Source organism: Hydra vulgaris, chromosome 04 (assembly GCF_038396675.1).
Source record: "Hydra vulgaris chromosome 04, alternate assembly HydraT2T_AEP".
NCBI classification, from domain to species: Eukaryota; Metazoa; Cnidaria; class Hydrozoa; order Anthoathecata; family Hydridae; genus Hydra; species Hydra vulgaris.
The window spans coordinates 13,013,372-13,034,805 of record NC_088923.1 but is presented as its reverse complement, the minus strand read 5'-3'; the positions used below and the strand labels follow the sequence as shown (position 1 = coordinate 13,034,805).

Below are 21,434 nucleotides of genomic sequence, written 5' to 3'. Positions count from 1 at the left end.
AAGCTTGGAAGTGGTTTAATTAGGTTAGTTCGAACTCCTCAATTGATAAAGGCTGTCAAGGGCCGAATTTCTTGGAATCCAATAAGGTGAATGAGGAAAATTGCTAAGGATCTCTCAGTGATTAAGCACACCATCAGAAACGTGGTCAGAAAGGATTTCAAGTCAAAGCGAAGATCAAAGAAACTTATATGCCTCTGAAAGAAAAGACCAACGATCATCCCTTCTCAGATGAGAAATTGCTTACTGTTGATTCTGTGTCAAACAGTAGAACCAATTATTTTAGTCATCAACCAATCGAAGCAGTCTCAGAGCATGTAAAGTATACATTCAAGACCAAACATCCAGCTTCAGTTATGATGTTTGGCCTGGTTTCATCTAATGGTCTCAAAATGCCTTCGGTTTTCATCAAATCTGGTCAGAAAATCGATACCAATGAGTACATTCAAATCCTGGAGAACCATATCAAGTCCTGGATCGATACCAACTACTCTCCAGACAACAATGTGGTGTTCCAGCAAGATGGAGCATCACCACATACATCCCATAAGGTGAAAGACCCATTGGTGGCTCCAGGAGAACCTGCCAAAATACTGATCAGTGTTATGGCCACCTGGATTTCCAGATTTGAAAATTGCGATCGCATGCAGTACTATTATTAATTATTTATACATTAAATTAAAAACCATTGTGCCTAAAACTCAAGCAGTATCCTAGACAAATCTTTTAAAATAAAATTATTTATTTTGTTACTTTAAATTAAAAATTGCTTTATAAGCCTCAAAAAATCAAATATTGGGTTTAATGAATAATATAAACCCCGAAAAAATTTTCGTTTGTCTATTAGTTAAAATGTAACCATCAGTTTGTTTTATTTAATCTAATTAAATCTATACTTATATTTTTATACCCTTTATTTAAATCTTATGTTTCATCTTAACATATATTTCAAGTTAACTGAAGTATCCTTTTGATTTTATGCTGTTTATGTTAGATGCTGACAGTTTTTTATTATAATTTTATTTGGATTTGCAGTAAAATCTTATTCTATCACAGTCTCTTTTTTTTTAACAAATTTACTTCCAACAAGAGTACAAGCTGCCACAATTATGTTAAGAGTTACTACGAAGTAAAGAGCAAATTGAAAAAAGTTACTACAAAGTTAAGAAGAGAGTTAAAAGTAAAAAAACAGTTAGTAGAAGTTTTATAACACTATAAATTGTATGATTCATCAAAACATGAAGTCAAGGGAGAATTCTAAAGGATTGATCTTAAAGAAAAAAAAAACTAGATTAATAAAAGTTTTAAAAAAATGATGAAACAGCAACATTAAAATGACACAATTTTGTTGAATGGCGATGAAAATTGCTAGCTCAAATCTGACAACAACATTTCATAAAAAGAAGGAATAAGAGATTTATAGAGAGATGGATAAAAGATTTAATATGAAATCAGCAGTAAATAATAGTAAGCACAATTCAAAGTACCAACGCTAGGATATTTGGTTTCCATGCAAGGTCAGTAGTGGAAAAATGTTTCCACTCATCTAGATAGTAATATTAACAAGAAGGAAAACAAGATTGAGATAAATAATATAATAAAAGTTTATATAGCTTTGAAGAGAGTGTTAAAAAACACTTTTGTAAAACTGTAAACAGGGATGTTGTAACAAGCTGTAAAAAATTTAGAATAATTTTAGCAACAGAAGCCAGATTGATTTAAATGTCTAGAAATAGATAAACCTGTTTCTCTGGAAGGACAGGAGGAGTATGGTTATTAGATTTAAGAGATAAAGTTAAGAAAATTTTTTTTTGCAAATAGTTTTACACTTTAATACTGCTTTACACTCGGGAGAGATCAATAAAATCAATAAAACCAAAACCATTTGAGAAATTGAATGTTCGACTTGTCTTTGATGACGAAACAATTTAAAATATTTCAAAAAACTTAGAGTGGAATGCAAAATTTAATATATTGAAATATATGTGATTCTTTATCTTCGTTAAAATGTTCATCAATATGTTGAGAAATGTGTCGGACAGTTTGCCCTATGTAACAAACATTACAGTTTTCACAATTAAATTTATAAACAACGCTAGATTTTAAATTTCTGGGAACAATATCTTTTAATGAAAAAAACTGTTGAATTTTAGTAGAAGTAAATGCCAACTTTATGATAAATTTTATGATAAATCCATTTGTTTTCAAATTCACCCATAAATATGTAATTCACCAATAAACTTGAAAACAAATGGATTGAAAAGTATAACGGCACTCAGCCATTGTTTTATAGGTGATACGTTGATGAGATTTTCGCATCTTTTCCATCAAAAAATGACAGTGTAAATTTTCTTGATTATTTTAATTCTAAACACCTGAATATTAAATTCACTTGTGAACATGAACAAAATGGTAAATTACCTTTTCTTGATGTTTGTATTGAAAACCAAAATAACCTGACAACTAGTATATACCATAAAGAAACTTTTACTAGGCTATTAACTACTTACTTTAGTTTTACATCATTTCAAAACAAATTGGGGTTAATTAAAACTCTCATTGACCGTACATTTAAAATAAATAACACCTGGGCAGGATTTCATGAAAATATTCAGTCAACTAGAATGAATTTAATTGAATCAATATCTTAACAAATTAATAGATAATTCCTTAAAAAAATATTTGGATCTTAAACACTCTGAACCTTATGAAAAAACCTAAATATGAATGTAAATATTTTAAATTACCCTATATTGGTAAACAATCTTTAAACGCTCAAAAAACAAAATATCGGAGTTAATAAAGCTGTTTTGCAAAGAAAATTTTTTCATAAAATTGGCATTTACTTCTACTAAAATTCAACAGTTTTTTTCATTAAAAGATATTATTCCCAAAAATTTAAAATCTAACGTTGTTTATAAATTTAATTGTGCTAACTGTAATGTTTGTTACATAGGGCAAACTGTCCGACACATTTCTCAACGTATTGATGAACATTTTAAGGAAGGTAAAAAATCACATGTTTCAACATATTAAATCCATCATTGTTTTAATAAAGCAACTGCAGAATGTTTTACCATTCTGGATTCTGCCAATAGGGAATTCTTTATATAAAATGGCAGAACCCTGAGTTAAACAAACAAGTTAGGCACAGAGGTATTGAATTGTTCTAATCTAACTTATATTAACATCCTGTCCTTTATTGTAAAATACCTTTCGTGTAATGAATGTTAACTGTAATTTTGAGTGTATTTTTATTATTTCCTTTGTATTATAATTTTTATCTTAATTAAGTATTATAAAAAGTTTTTTTGAATAGCAATTTTTTTATGGATTTTTAATTACTTTGTAACCTTTATACTTAAAAATTTTATATTGGTCATTTTAAACTGATGATGAACTTTGTAAGTTCGAAACATGTATTTTAAACTAAAAAGTTTTTTTTATTTTACTAAAATGATAATATAATTTGTGCTCACCAGACCTTTTGAAATATATATATATACAGTAATATATAACAGTCAATGACCGCCTGAAATGAATAAAATTGCTATTTTGACCTCTAAATAATGAATTCTTGCCGGTTGGAAAAAAAAATTTAATAAAAAAGATAAAAATATTGTTTAAAACTTTTGTATGTAACTAAGAACATTTTCTCTACCAACTGTTCTTTTTTCTTTTTTTTTTCATTTCTTTTTTTCGTAACTTTTTCCCGCCGAAGTGAGGCATTGCATGGAATGAATAAACTTTTAAATAAACTTGAAGTTATCAATCGCGCATTTACTTTTTTCCCTTTCTATTATTAAATTGCAATAGAAACATAAAACATCAACCCGTCTTAATAAAGGCGAATAAAAAGAGACAATGCTTTCATTTTTCAAAAGCATTTATAAAATGATTTCTTTTAGTATTAGGGGAAGGTTGGTAAGATGTGCAGGTTCCTAAGATGGTGTAACCTTATTTATGGGTAGACTAATGATTTTTTCGCAAACTTTTTTGGTTAAGGATATTCATACAAGTTTGACTTATCTACAGCTAATTCCGTGGGTTATATGAGATAATACACAAGCTGTTGTCATGCATTTAAATTATGATAGTACTTGGTAAAGTTGCTTAAGATGATACATTTTTAGATGATCAAGATGAGATGGGGCTTTTTATTAAGAAAAGTGTGTGTTTTTAAAGTTATTCTCCGCAGAGCTTTATTGGTATTTCAAGAGCAAAAGTGTTTTCAAAAAATAATATTGTTAATTTTTTTAGAGATAGGAAAGATTTTATATTATTTTTTTTTATGGTTGAGATAATTACTTTTTATCTAAGTATAGTCCTTGTAGATACAATTTTATTTAATTTTTTTTGTAATTATTTTTTATTATTTTGAGTTTTTTTGAGTTCCATTAAAAAAAAGCTCATCTGGTTTTCTAAGATGAGATGATTGGATGTGTTGAAAATAACATAATTTTTGGTATAAAGATTTTTTTTTAATGAACTATTCATTTATATTCTTTAAGAGGAAAGATTAAATTATGATAATCTGCAAAAATAAATATAAATATTATAATATTTCGACTGCAAAAAAACAATACACTGTTAATATGCTCAACATACGCAACCTTCCCCTAAGTACTTTTTTACTTTAAGTATTCAGCTAAAGTTTTTTTAATATTGTTTTGATATTAAAATTTGTTTAGATATTAAAAAAAAAGACATTTAACATTGGATATTATCAAATTTCTTTTTTTAATTGAATGAAAATCTGTGCCCCCTAGCGTAATTTTAAACTAATTTACTAAAGCAGGTAAGAACATGCAAGTTTAAATTTAAAAAATACATAGATTTTATTTAAAATAATTATTTTAAAAGGATATTCGAGTTCATTAATTTTTGAGCATTATAAATTAATGAACTCGTATTTTTTATGTGTTTGGTTTCAGTTATGAAGAACTATTACTCAGATGAAAATTTAAACAAAGAAACAAATAAAAATTTTGACCGTCCAAAAAAACAAACAATTGAACGTCAATTGTTGAATGTTATATGCAAATAAAAGATAATTATATTTCATTTTGAAAACGTATATTTTTCAAATATTTGTCTTTTTTAATATAATGGAATAATTTCAGCAACACTTTAATTTTTATGCCATATAAGCAATAAAAGAATCTAATTAACAAAAATAAGAAAAATTAGACAAAGAATTAAAAAAAAAATAGATTTCACAATGTTACTAGAAAACGTGTAGTCAGTATGGACAATTTAAACAGTTTTTGAAAAATGCCATCTAAAGCGATAAGAAGATTCAAATCAATTGTGTGTTTAGAAAAATCACAATTAAATTGAATCAAAATAATTTGCTTAGAACTGAGAGAATTGTGGCAAAAATTTTTATTTCCTACTTTATCAATGCAATCTGTTCATTGTAAAGCAAAAAATCTAATAACAGATTATGATAAATATTTAAGAAAACCAAAAAAATCAGTTAACACTTCTTTCACTCAATTGTTTGATATTACTGATTTGAAAGGTGTGTGGCTAACAAGTGAAGACAAAAATTTTTACAATATGCAAATAGGAACACAATGAGTAGCTGAACCAACAAAAATTCATCGAAGAGAATCAGAAACATCCAAAACGATAACTCATCTACAGAAGATACTGATATTAATACTGATTCTGATGGTATGGTTATTGAGACTAGTGGGGATGAATGTTTTGACACACCAATATATGCCACAATCTACAGGCTTGATAACTTATTCAAGCGCGTTTTATTCCTAAGAGTTTCAGTACATGACGCTATTGATTTTTTTTTGTTTGCGTAAGAAATTAATTATGTAAACAAAAAAAAAAATCAATGACGTCATGTACTAAAACTCTTAGGAATAAAACGCACTTGAACAAGTTATCAAGTCTGTAGATTGTGGCATATATTATGCTGACTTTATGGCTTACAACAAAACGGAGAAGGCAAGCTTTGACTAAAATAAAAAAGTTAGCTTTTCATGGTATGTATTTATTCTCATTATTCTCGGTGCACTTGTTACTATTGAGAACAAAGAACTTTTGTGGACAGTTTAAGCAAGAAAGTTTAATTATTTTAGTTTTTCTGAAATAGTTGCTTCTATCTGATGCATTTACTTATGATAATTACTAAAAACATATTGAAATATATTTTTATAAAACAAACCTGCCAATAATATTTTATTGCCATCACGTTCAACCCAAGATGAAGCTTTTACTTTAAGAAAGACAACCTCATCATCAAATACATCACGGATCGGGACAGAAACTAAAATATTAAATAAAGGCATAGCTAATGCTTGTTCAAATAGTTCAGTGCGAAGAGTATCACGTGGAGGAATTTGAGTAATATTTAATCCAAAGTATCTAAAACAAATTAAAATTAAAACAAATTAAAACCATTACTTAAGTAATAAAACGAAGCAAAAAATATCAAAAAAAGTAAAAATGGTTTAATTCAAATAAAGCTGTCATTTTGGAGAAGTCTTCATACTTTTACTTTATATTAAAATATATCTATTAATGCATTATGATCCAAATCCAAACAATAATGCATTATGGTCCAAATAAATTAAACAGTTTTTATTTAGTGGATATCAGAAAACTTAAAAAAATTGTAAGAAATAGCAGATGCAGAAGGAAAGTTTGATCAAAGTTAAAACAATAAATTTAAATATTGACATCAGAACTTAATTATTAAGTTAAATAAAAAAAAGGTTTAATACAAAAAAAAAGTATTAATACGCTTGGATAAAAATTTAGTTAAAAATCAACATACAGTGTGACAATAAAAAAATTAAATTTGTAATCTTGATAAGTAATAAAAAGTTGCTTTTGAGTTTAGAATTATCATTTGTCAGTCAAATAAGAGTATTAGAAACTCTCTTCATTCTTAATTATCTTATTATATTTGGTTAATAAACTATTGGAAATTTTTATTTTGAGGTATGCATAATATAGTCAGGTATGTTGTATAATGCTTTTAATATATATGTTTAAAGTATCATGCATACTAGGATGGTTCTTAAAACATTTGAAAAAAAGAAATCATCTTCTTAATACTTTTTGTTATTAAAACAATGAATTTCAAAATTAAGTTTTTTTTAAATCATTTTTTAATTAAAATGATAGTGTTTTTTTGTATGTAACTGCTTTTATCAAGACAATTTAAATACAAAATTATTTTCAAATACTTTATATAACTTCGTTTCTTTTAAGACCCATATTGAAATGTTTTAAAATGCTTTTTTTTTGACAATATTAAGGACCTGACAAATATTCATTTGTTTTGAGAAACTCTTAAAAATAATTTCTAAAAAACGAAAAAAAAGGCGAGAAATAAAGAGTTAGGACAAAGAAAATCTAACAAACAAAACTTTGATAGATTCGATAATATCCTTTCTTTTTAATTTTTTTTTCCCCTAAAAATTCACGATCATAACAACTCAGAGATCAAGTTTTGACCATAACAACTCAGAGAAGATCTAAAAAATGCGTATGTAAGGGGAAGAGGAGATATATAATATACAAACTACTCAAAGCATAGCAGTAGTATATAATAATTATAACAGTAATAAATATTTTTTGCAAAAACATAAATAAAAATGAGTCTTAATATAAAATAAACTTTTTTTATAATTACTAATAAAAATGTACTTTGCACAAATATTCTCTGTAATAGAAGGAGGGAATTACCCTTATCATTACTTATTAATGCCTCTATATGTTTTAAAAAATATATATTAAAATATAGAAAGTATATGAAAATGTTTATATTTTAATTATAATATAACATTAAATAAAAATAAAATATTTTTTTTGGGTTTATAAGGTTTTTTGCAAAAAAAATTTAAACAAGTGGAAGGTTTTTCAGACACATTCTTTTTCCTACTTACCTATTGTTCTTTCTATACAAATTAATTTCAAGCTATATCAATTATAACAAAATTGATGTTTTATAATTAACTTTGTTACAATTGTTACAAACTGAAGCTTTTTTGGTGTAAGGCCTTCCCCCACTCTCTGTCCTATACCCTTTCTAAATGAGATAAAATAATGTTGAAATTTTGTGTTAATTAAACTTCTACAAGACAAAAAGCTTCTTTAAAAAGACAAAGCTTCTTAAAATAAGAACTTTACACAAATAAAATCTGCATATACCTCGTATATCCACCAGCAGTTCCAACATACACAGATTGAAAATCTGGATCTTCAATTTGTTTTTCGTCTAAAAATGATGCCCATGACTGATTAATACGCAAAAAAGCATAACCAGCTGTAACCAGCAATGAAGAAACCAAAATTTCATCACAATCATCAGTTATATCATCTATACTTCCATAATTTAACAAAAATTCATAAACTTCTTTTGTTTTAGGATAGACCTTCATATCATTGGTGGTTTTATTTATATCAGATGATGTTATATTACAATACTGCCAATTCGGTATGTCAACATAAGTTGGTTGTGCAGGGGTAGTAGCATTTTCAGTAAAATTTTCAGATTCATAAATGTAAAGAGCAACCAATCCATATTCATACATACTATTACTAACGTTTCTGTCCAACTGAAAAAATGTTCTATCAACATCACTTAATGCAAAAGATGAAAAAAGTAAAGTGTCATTGACAGGATTGAAATAATAAGTCATGTTATTTTCTGCAAGTTTACGGTTGTTATCATACAGCCAATATGTCATTAAGTTAACAGAACCATTTTCTCCATTGATCATGCGGGACTTTAAAGTAATTGAATCGTTTATATTTTGACTGTATTCCAAATCTTCAAAATAGATATTCCCAGGAGGGGTAAGATAACCTCCTTGCTCCTTAAACTTTGGATGAGAAACTATAAAACCATTGTTATTTATAACCAAAGTGTGGCTAAAATAACCTAATGAATTACTTTGAACTAGTTGTTTCACAGCACGACTTAGCATATCAATTCCAACAACACCAGAATAATTTCCATTATCAAAAATACCTAATGATATTGTTAAAACCATTCCAGCTCCTGTACTATCTAAGTATAGAGGAGATATTTTTGGTTTTACTTCCGCTCTTGAATTTGCAATAGACCTGCTTAGTACATTTAGATATTTCGGGACAGTATCCCAAATATTATTGAGGGTTTCTATTTGATAAAAATAACCTCGATTATTACAAGACATCTCTTTAAGAGCTTGATTATTTGGATTTTTTACTCTTCCAACACGATATGAAAATACACGTACTTTTTTATCTTTATTCATTTTATCAAAAATATCTTTCGCTGCAGATTTATAATCTCCTTCTATTCCTTCACTTATCACCATAATTAGTTTGTTACAACCAGAAGTGTAAGTGCGATTAAAGTTAGTGTCTATAAATAAGATAAGGTGTAAATACATAAAAATTTACATAAACTTACATAAGTCAAACAAAAAAATATATTATTTATAATTTAAAAGTTAATTTATGACAATGCTTCAAGTTAATAAGTTTTTGAAGATAAATTTCATTGGGTATTTGAAAATATCCTAGTTATTAAAATATCAATAATATTTTGTAACCAGAAAGACAAAAATAATTTTCAAATGCTTTTTAGTTTTTACGTTTTTTGTTGTGTTTAGTAGAGAAGAGTAGGGTTGGTTGTCACAGTTTTTACGTTTTAGACTGCTCATATTTTATTTTTTACTATATCAAAGCCAATTTTTGTACAAGGTAGTTTAACTATTTTTAGTAACTTTTACAATGATTTCATGACATTAAATTAAATATATTTTGTTGTAAAATCATTTTTCAAAGACCTCTGCTGTGTGACAACCCTAACTATGGGGTTGGTTGTCACAGAGTGCAGGGTTAGTTGTTACATTTCTTGGTATGTTTGGACTATAATCAGTTAATGCAAATTTGAGTACAACTTAATTTTGTTAACATAACTCTGAGACAAAAGTTTTTCAGATTATTCTGAAACAAATTTTTTATTAACAATTTCATCTTTTTAAGGTCAAGACCACTCATTGAGGACGAGGCCACTATAGTTGAGGCGGAGACCACTATAGTCGAGAAGACTACTTATTGTGGTTACAACCCTCTCTCAACTCTCTAACTCTAAAACACAAACCTTGACAAATAAGGTCGTTGCAAGGAGAAACAAGTTGAGCGCGATACTTCCAGACACATGGAATAATCTTAATATAAATATAAATAATATAAATATAAATAACATAAAAATAAATAATAATATATACAAACATATATTGTAAATAAATACATAATAAAAAATTTTTAATATAAATAATAATATAAATAAAAATATCTTGAAATTTTTGAAGTTTTCTTTCGAAAGTACAACGCAACTTATACTATAATAAGTGTTTTTAAAAATAGTTTTTAGGCCTGGTGTGCATTATTCATTAACTAATTTTTTGCAAAGTTGATGTTCAATCCAATATTCTCTTGATCTTCTTTTAATAAATGACTCAAATCAGTAGATACATAAGCATTATTCATCTTTAGATAAATTTAAAACTGTCAAAGTGCTTCTTTTTTTAGCAAAATTTGACTTCAACAATTTATTTTACTTCCATTCACAAATAATTTAGGATTTTAAGTTTTACTAGTTTGCTTGTTTTTGCTATCAATAAGAATTAGAATCATAGTTGAGCACACTTTTGAACGACATTATATAGCACGAGCCAAGAATTTGAATTAGCGGTTTAAGAAAACAATACACGCAGGAAAGCGTGATAACCATCCCCATTTATTTTGTGACAAGTTTGTTAGTAGGAAGACATCTGTAAATTTACTCAAAAATTTCATGAGAATATATACATATTCTCATGAAATAAATTTCATGCATATATACATATATATATGTATATATATACAGTATTGGACAAAACATTTACAACCAGCATCGAACAATGCTAAAAAGTGTTCCTAATTTTACATGTCTTAAAAACGAAGCGAACTATACTACCACAGCAAACAGTCCAGGAGTCTGGAGTCAAAGCATGCCATGACATGAGCAATCAGCTGACAGGTGACAGCACACAGGCAGAATTTTGTTGACAAGTGCCATTTTGCAGCGGACAAAACAAGTGCAACTTTTTTGATTTGTTTCATTTTCTTAAGCCTTGTCCGCGTCACGGAAGTTTTTTAATAATTAAAGGAAGTATCCAGAAGTTTCCAGAAGCATGCAGAAGCTTCCAGAAGTTTCCATAAGAAACATCTGGAAGCATCCAGTAGCATCCAGAAACATTCAGAAGCATCCAGACGCATCCAGAAGCTTCCAGAAGCATCGAAAAGAAGCATCTAGAATCTTCCAGAACAGGTTCACACAGGTTCATTTTACTATATAAGAGACATGTAAATCGACATGTAATTCAGTCAGTATATGGAAGTCAATCAGTCAGTATTATCAAGACAGTTTATCGAAGTGAGTTTTATCAAAGTGTTTTATCGAAGAACATCAATACAAGAAGTGAAATACAACAAGCGTTTCATTACATCAATACAGTCCACATCCAACCAAGACGTTGTGTTCCGCAGAGCATTATTGTATCATCACAAGGTAAATGTAACACGGTAAGCCTTGAGAAGCGTGATTATTTATTTTTATTATTTTTATGACTTCAAATGCAAAAAAGGCTCCCGACAGTCTTGGATTGGAACTAAGAAAGAAAATTATTGGCGATTACGCAAGTGGAATGTCACAAAAAAGTATTCGTGATAAATATCGCGTGAAAAAATGGAACGTATCAAGATTGTTTCAAATATCGCTCTACGGGAAAGTTGGCAGCAGATAACAAAGGTGGAAGACCACGTTCCACCACTTCTAGAGAGGATTCTATGATTGTCAGATTCGTCAAAAAAGATCCCTGGATATCATCAGTCGAGATACAAAAGCAATTAGAGCTGCATGTATCGGACCGAACAATCAGACGACGTGCTGTTGAAGCCGGATTGTTTTCTCGACGCCCTGCAAAGAAACCGCTGATTTCACTAAAAAACCAGAAGAAAAGACATATTGACTGGAATGTGCAAAAATGGCGAACTGCCCTGTTCAGTGATGAATCGAAGTTCAACATCATTGGGAGCGATGGCATTTGCAGTGTACGTCGACCGGCCAGAAAACGCCTCGATTTACGTTACTACCATAAGACCGTGAAGCATAGTAGAGGCAATGTAATGGTCTGGGGGTGTTTTTCTGCTAACGGTCTAGGTCCAATACATCAAAACGATGGAATAATGGACTGTTTCATGTACAAAAATATCCTGAAAGATGTTATGTTACCTCATGCTGAATCGAATATGCCAATAAAACGGGTTTTTCAGCAATACAACAATCCGAAACACACTGCAAAAGTAGTCAAGCAGTGGTTTTAAGACAACCATCTATAGGTGATGGATTGGCCGCCTCAATCTCCGGATCTCAACCCTATCAAGAACCTGTGGGAGATCGTCAACCGCAGAATTAATCGTGAAGGTGTTCGTAATAAGGATCAACTGTTTGAACAAATCCAAAAGGCCTGGGCAGCGATTCCACAAAGTTTCATTGATCACCTGATCGAATCTATGCCTCGAAGATGCAAGGCTGTGATCGACAACAAAGGATTCGCCACGAAATATTGGTAGCAAAATACAGCTTGGTCAACATTTTGTTGAGTTGCACTTGTTTTGTCCAGAAGGAAATCAACTTTTTTTGATACTTTTGATTAATTTATTAATTTTCGTGTACAAATAATGAACTTTGTGACGAAAACTTAAAGAACTCTGTCTCTAAACAGTTACATAGTTATTTCTCTAAATTGAAAAAAAGCAGCACTTTTATATAAAGAAACTAAATTAGCATTATTTGGTTGCACTCATTTTGTCCGATACTGTATATATGTATATATATATATATATATGTATATATATATATATGTATATATATATATATATATATATATATATGTATATATATATATATATATATATATATATATATATATATATATATATATATATATATATATATATATATATATATATGGTTACCAAGTCTGATACCAATGCATTGGCTAAATGATCAAGCTCATAATGTATTTCTTATTAGCATTGAATTAAATGCATATTTAGATTCTAAATCTAAATTGATATCATTCTAAATCTAAAATTGCACTAAGGTACTTTTTTTTCTTGATCTTAACAATTTTGAATATTAAAGATTTCCTTTTTAAGGTTTTAGAAGCATTTATATGGTGTTTTCACAATCATCAGGATAGATAAATATTTCTAATTAATATGAAGTATGATGTATATTATGAGTATAATATTATATTATAACATTAGTAAAAAGATAAACATTAGTAAAAAAATAAATGATTTAAAGTTATTTATTCCAAATGTAATCTAAATAATCTTATTGTTATAGTTTATTATTCATTTAATAAGTTTTTTTTTTTTTAGTTTTAAGTTTAGTTAAGTTATTTTTATTTTATTTTTTGCTATTTTTTTTTAATGAAGATTTTTATTTGTTTCTTTTAGGATAAGTTTCTTTTTAAGTTTCTTCATAGTTAAGTTAAGATTTTTTTAGCAAATTTTTAAAATGTATACGAATTTTCAAAACATATTAACAGCCGTGGTCATGTTTTAAAAATCAAATAGTATTTGTATGGTCATATTATGATGTGAAATCGCACGCCTTCCTCGCCAAGCCTGAATCAGCGTAATTTAATTAATTAAAATAACGATTTTTGATGAGTTCGATATTGTTTTAGACATTGATTTAATAAAAGGAATTGAGTGCAATATTTCTTTAATAATTAGCATAATTTGTAAACTTGTTTAATATTTGATGGACATGTTGCCATAAATAATCAACAGCATCTTATTTCAACTAAGCCAGTTGATTAGGATATCAACTTCAAAACACGAGTTTTACTCTTTTTGTAGAGTTCTTGAAGCAATTTACCAGTGTGTTTGGGATTGTTTTCCTAATGCTAAATCCATCTACAAGATATTTTATCCTTCCCATGAGGTAACACAATGCTCTTACATATTCTTTTGTTTAATCTATTTCTTGATCAATAGTTCTGGTATATCAATGAACCGGATCAATGCTGCCCGGACTAAAACACCCCAAAACCATTACATTACCTCCTTTTTTTTTATGGTAAGCAGTTGGAATTTGGAATCAAATGGATGTCAAACAAACTTGATTCTACCTGATTCGAACTACATAAACTTGTTTTCATCCCTAAAAAGATTCTTTGACCTATGTTTTCACACTCGATTCCTGACCAGGCATCTTATATTTTAGGACAACTTGGCAGCAGTTCTTTAGTTGTTTTGAGAACATTTCTAAAAAAAAACAAAACAAGAAGCATTAACTGAACCGATGAGAGACAATTACAAAAAGAACTTAACTAAGAAATCAGGCCCGTACCCTTTAAATTTATAAGTGGGGTTATTTTTGAATAAAAAAAGGCAGTTTTTATTTTGCTCAATTTTTATGTCAGAATTTGCGTGAAGCAAAAAGTAAAGAGGCTTTCCCCCCCTCGGTATGAATATCAAAAGATAAATAATTTTTAACACAAAATAAGTACTTGAAACTAAACAAATGTCTAGAAGTAAAATTTTCTTAACTTCGCTTTTTCATAGTTTTTTATAAAATTATGCGACATTTTTTATGCAGAGTAACAACTTACTATTAATGATTGTGTAATAAAGAAACAAATGTTTTTCTATTTATCAAAGAGTATAATATAATTTCTTTTATTTATACACTTTTGTCTTATTTCAACAAAATTCTAATGAAAAAATAACACTAGTAGAATTGATTAATAAATAAAAAAGTTAATATTTTTTTAATGACTATTTCATGCTTTGCATAGTTTAAAAATTTTTTTCTTGTATGTTTATTCATAATTAGTTTTATTAACTTTGATGATTATTAATAATTGCATTGAAAACATTGTCATTGAAAGTCTTTTTGTTTACAAAATCAATCGTACAAATTGCTGTAAAAGAAATATATTAACATAAAAAATACATACATCAAACTACATTTACTTAAAAAACACATACTATTTATATTATTATTAAAAAATAATAATATACTACTAAAATCTATTATATATAACAAACTTCTCAAAACTTTCATAATTTAAAAAATATATATATTTAAAACTTCTATTTTTGTAAACAAAAAACAAAAGTTTCAAACGTTTACAGCTTTGTATATGTGGCTCCATGAATGAGCAACAGTCTTAAAATAATAGAAATCTCAACAAAAGTTTGTAGATTTGGCGGGTTTTTAGTGTTCACGAATATTCTTTATTCCGCACCAAGATGTTTTGAGAACATTAAAGATTATGTATGTTTCATGAATGTCCATAAAAATTTTTTTTTCATAAACTTGAATACTCTAAATGTATGTTTCTATGTATGTCCGCAAAACAGGATTTTAAAAATATATTAAATGTTCCCAAAACATCTAAAAAAAATGTGGTCAAGTTGTAGCAACTAAATATTATTTTTGTGGTCAGTAATTGAGTGTGATCGCACCTGCTTCCCGACCAAGCTTATTATACTGATTCTTTTTGACCATTTCAGTGTTTCAGGAATATGATGACATCTTCTAGGCTGACATCTTTTTTTATTTTTATCTTAATTAACCTCCCCAAGGCTGAGAAGGCCACTACAATGAGGAGGCTACTTAATTATGATTATAACCCTTTCTCAACTCTATAACTTCAAAATACGAACCTTGAAAAAAAGGCCGCTGCACAGAGAAACAAGTTGAGCGCAGTTACCACCAGGAATATGGTGGGGATAGAACATGAAACCTCTCGCTTATAAAGCGAGTGCTCTACCACTACACCATTACCGCATCTTCCAAACACATTTGCATGTTGCAAACATTACTTTGTAGTAGTAATATTACAATTCATTCCATAAAAACCCTTCATTTATTCATTTAAATCAATAGCTGTCAAATAGGATTTTTTGTTGCTTAGTATCACAGGCATTTTATCCTGATAATATATTGTTTTGCATGATCTTCCTGATTTTTTTTGAATATTTGTGGGTCCTATACGTTCATACCTCTTTATAATTTGTTTAACAGAAAACCTCCCTGCTTCATAAAATTATGCTGTCTTACAAAACAAATTTCCATTTGAACCGATGCTCTATTTAAACTTGCTATCAATCTTTTCACTGAAAATATCATACTTTTCTTATACCCCATTACCTCAACCACTTATAATTATTTCCACAAAGTGTTTGTTTACAACATCAATTAACTAGCAATTTTTTGGGAAAAATTTAAAATGTGTAAGTATTGTCCATAAATTTTTGAGCTTAACTAAATTATCAATACTTTTTTAAAACATAACAGTAAAGATGAAAATCTTTTATTTGGTATATATTGGATTTTGTGAAGTAAGTGTTAAAATATTAGTAAAATTTAATTAGCCTGTCCGCAAATTGTATGCAGCTCTCTGAATTAGGGTCGGCATTCAGCAATGCAAACCTAACTGCTGACCTAGAAGTGTTTGAGGTTGGCAAAAAATCGCCGACCTCATTTCTATGTTTTATGGTAAAACCTTTGTATCAGGTTTTTTATGCTGACCTGATGCCAACGTCTGAAAGATTAAGGTCAGCAAATTATTGTCGACCTCATTTTTTCTAATTCTGAAAGCTGTGTACACTACTGTACATCTAATTTCTTTTAAATAATCTTTTAAAGGAAAATCAGCATGGCTATGAAAGGAAAATTATGCATAACAAATCTATTGGAATCACTAGATTTAATGGCAAATGGCGTTTAAAAAAAGTTATCTATTGATATTATTTTTACAGATTTTGCAAAAGCTTTTGACATTGTTCCCCATAAAAGACTACTAAGGAAACTTTAAGTGTATGTATAAAATATTTAATAAACTAAATGCATTGAAAAGGTGCAACTTTGACAAGCAATTAACATTAACTAATAGTAAATAATTTATAATACATGGTCATAATTATAAACTGAAATCAGAGATGGTAAAAGACTGCACACAAAGATAAAGTTTCTTTATAAATGGCGTTGCAACAATTTGGAACAAGTTGAACTCTGTTGAAAATGAATGCACAAAAGTTTAAACAATGATTCCTACATAAGTCTTACATTTCACTGCATTAATTTAGACTTTAGTAAGTTTTCCCATTGCTTACCTATCATTTACTAGATACAATGCGGTATCTATTGCAGTAAACCTGGACACTTTTATTGCTAATTTAAGAAGAATTTAATGACAGCAATATTGCTTTGGTTGCTAAAGAAAGTTATGAAATTAATTCAGAATTGCGCTACAGTTATTCTTAAATCAATCAAATATTCAATTGAACTTTCTAAAGCAATAAAAAACTGTACAAATTTAGCATCACACACACATTGAAGTGTTTTCTCTACAACTAAGCTTAGAGATACTTGTAAAGAACTTGGAATTAAGCCCAGGTTATTGATTGTTCCATGTATACCAATGGTATTTCGAGTACATATGCATAAAGTCAGTCCTTGAAGTCTTAGATGCAATCAAAACACTTGCAAAAACCAATAACGAGTTTGAAAGGTCATGCCCCTCAGATGATCAATGGAAGACTTGAGAATACAGCAATCCAATTTCTTGAAAATATTTACAATATTTCAGTAACCTTATCAGCCAATAAAAGACCAACAATCCAAGATGTGATACCTGAATTATATTCTTTGCACCAAGAGCATCCTTTCCATCAATATCACAAACACAAGCCAACAAGAATATTTATAAAAATGCTGATTTATGAACTGCAGGAAAGATTTTTCCTTTTAATGTTGCAATTAACTAATTGCTTTGCAAGTTTTTTAGATTTTTAAAAACTTTTTAAATTTTTTAGTTACAAAGGCCTGCATTTGATTTAATATAAAAAAAGCAATGAAATAAAAGAAGCAATATTGACTTAAGAAAAAGGAAAAAAAAACACAAAAAAGCTTCAACGATTAGCAACAAAACTGACTATGAAAGTAATAAAAATGCTAAAGTTAATCACCACGAACTGCTTAGAAAAAGACTGAAACGAGAAATTTCAGCACGCAGTGCTTCAACAATGACTAAATTATGATTTAGGAAGTGATTATTATTTAGCAGCTGAAACAGCTGAAGAAATGACTAACATCTTAGAGTGGTGGAAAGTTATGAAGTTGCAGTACCCAATTTTATCAAAATACATAAATAAGTTTTCAGCAACTTCTGCAACTTTGAAGAGGGTTTTTTTTACTTTTGATAACGTTGTCACTGCCAGAAGAACTACAGTGGCGGTTGGAAATGTTGAAAAAAATTTTTATATAAAAGAAAATATTAAAAAAATAAAAATTAATTTTTAGCTTTCTTTGGTATTTTTAAAAATCTGTAATTCTAAATTTATTAAATAAATGAATGAAAAAACTGAATGGTTAGTTTTATTTTTAAAACCAAATTGAAAAAAACCACAAAAAAATCCTAACCATGTGGCCTTATAATTGATGTGATGTAAACTGAAATATATAAAAATAAACAACATATAAACTGTAACACAAAATGAATAAAAAAAAAGAATTTATTCATCAAAAAAAAAAAAAATTTACTTAATAGGTGAGCAAAGTTAGAAATGATAAAACAAAAATGAATTAAAAAAAAGAAATTAAATCTTTTATGTTTTTATAAAGAAGATGTCAGGACAGAATCTAAAAAACAAGGACATGGACAGGGTATTGTTTGGAATTTTGTTGTACTGCTTTGAGGGTCACAAATCAAATCAATGTACTGTCTACTAAACAAGTAAAAAGTATTTTTTATTACTAACCTGAATTTAAAGTCTTGAAGGCTGAACTGATACCATCAGAAAGGTTGAGCTGACCTGAGGGTTCAGCTATCTTGTTAATATCATATTTCATTCTCTCTTTGTTAAACTTTGTGGCTTGGATGAGAAATTTGATGCATGGGGAAACATAAGTAGTACTTTTGGCAACTGTCAAAACATTGAAGTAATCGTTTTCCGTCAAGGTATCTATTAATGCTTTTGCTGTAATTCCAGCAATAACTAAAAGAAGCAGTGAAACAACTCTGGATTATTAAATTTCTAACACTGCAAAAGTTAGAAAATAAACAAACAAACAAAAAAATACAATAAGTTAAAAAAATTATTAAATAATTCAAAGAATTAGTTATGAAATTTAAAAAAATTAAACTTTTACAATCTTAATTTATTTACAAGACAATAAATTACACACACATATTGCATATATTGCAGGCTTGGCAAGAATAGAGTGGAGTTAAATGCTATGGCTGACCATGCAAATGATTTTTTTTGTTGACAAATTGACCACAACTGTTTAGATGTTTTGATAATTTAAACATTTCATAAATGCGCTGAAAAAAGAAATGCTAAGCTAAACTTAAACTAGGAAAAAAATTAAAAAAACTAAAGAATAAAAAAAAAAAAAAATAAGCTTTAAAAAAAAAACTCAAAAAACTTGAAGCGAAATTTGCTTTTTGTTGTGTTTTTAATTGCATTTGAAATAAATTACTTAAAAACTTATCTTTTGAAATGTTTTATTAAAGTTATGCAAAATGCTTTTACAAATTACTTCTAATGATTGTTTAATAAATAAATTTTTTTTATTTAAATTATTGAAAAGTGAAACTAAATTGTTAAAAATAGCAGGGTCGACAACAAGGATTTCAAAGTGAAGGGGCACAATCATTAATTTCTAAAAAAAGTCCTCTGTACCTAGAAATGTCTTAAAAAAAATTAAATTAAAAGAAAAATGGTCCTTTACAAAAAAATGGAAAAGAAGGGGCAGTGCCCCCCTGTGTTGACGGCTCTGAATAGAAACAAAACAAAACAAAAAAAACAATTAAATCATTCAGTTGCATTAGGAAAATTTAATTTAACTTAATCATAATTCAAAGTAACATAATTAACATTATATAAATAAAATTTAAAAGATTTTTAGAAAATTTAATTTAAAAGATTTTTAGAAAGACATGGAAAAGCAGTGCCAACTAAAAATTTTTTTAATATACACGTTAATTTTAAACAATCTTTTTTTTTCTTTAAAGCCTTTGACTTAAATAAAAAATTTTAAAAAATCAACAATTAAAAGTTATTCATAACATAAAGATTTTTTTTATTGCATTTAAATTGTTAAAACATCGAAACAGCCGTGGTCAAATTGTAGAACAAGAATGGTCAGTTACAGCATGCATTCGCACACCATTTTTGCCCAAGCCTCATATTGTAAATAGACAAATTATGTAATTGGAAATATTTAACCTATACATTTCCCTCTGAAACTCAATAAACAAATATGTAGTTATAAATGTCATACTAAATAATTTTTACTAATGAAACATACAAATAAAAAACATCAGCTATGTATATTATATGCATATTAGGATGATTCAAAAAAAGGTCATGGGTATTTCATGTATATTAAATGTATATTAGGGTGTTTCAAAAAAAATGTCTGATAAAAAAAGAGCTTATTATCTGCCCAAACCATAATTTAGTACTGATGAATTTTTTTTTTTTACTTTTGAAAATCGTAAGGGTTAAAACCTTTAAGGTTACCTTTAAGGGATAAAAGGGGCCATATTTAGGGCGTTTTGTGCCATTTTTAAAACTGTTTGTAGGAAGTTTTGACATAAAAAGTTTTGATTTTTTTTTAACATTTATGTTTGTAAAGACTTATTTCATCAAATTTTTTATTTAATTTTTTTATTAAAACAAGGGAAATAATTTGCACTTTCTTTTTTTAACACTATCAAATATGGCAAGCTCTCTATAAAACACCAATGTATTATTCACTGGAAGCAATTAATACCATTTATAAAAACAAAGATTTAAACTAAATATCTTTTTTATTAAAAACATCCTTCTTCTCAATCGAAACCAAATTAAGAAACTTTTACTTGAGTATATATCATAGATCATACAAATCATTTTTTAAAAATCTGGAAAATTGTTTAGATAAAATATCCAGAAAAAGCCCGGAATATGTTTTCCTTTTTTTTCCTTTTAGTTGAGTTGTTTTTAGTTGTTTTTTTAAAAACTTTTCATAATTTTGTATGAGCGATGAGTGAAAAAATGTATAAAACAAATATATTACAAAAATACCTAAACTTGTAATTTATGGAAAATGTTTTGGATATCTGGAAAAAATAAAAGTTGAAAAAAACATCTGGAATTCCGTAAATATCCGGAAAAAGATAATCCCTGATATATCTTATGAATATCAATTTTATCTTTTATTATTGTTTATTATATTACTGTATTAATGAAAATGTTATTATTTTTATTTTATATTATCTTTTTTAATTTCATTACTATTATTATTTTTATCATTAATTTACCTTTATCATAGGTGCCTTATTAATATT

The 21,434-nt window shown here is 27.8% G+C and overlaps 1 protein-coding gene across 3 annotated transcripts in view; it reads right to left on the bottom strand.

The window, feature by feature from the left end:
* Nucleotides 1-21,434, bottom strand: part of LOC100214788 (voltage-dependent calcium channel subunit alpha-2/delta-4) — a 70,967-nt gene that overhangs the window by 1,604 nt on the left and 47,929 nt on the right. For all 3 annotated transcript variants that reach the window (XM_065795488.1, XM_065795490.1, XM_065795489.1), the window contains exons 3-5: nt 18,856-19,092; nt 8,179-9,379; nt 6,185-6,384 (exon numbers count right to left, since the gene is read on the bottom strand). In XM_065795488.1, the coding sequence (XP_065651560.1) occupies nt 6,185-6,384; nt 8,179-9,379; nt 18,856-19,092 (1,638 nt within the window). The remainder of the gene's footprint in view (nt 1-6,184; nt 6,385-8,178; nt 9,380-18,855; nt 19,093-21,434) is intronic.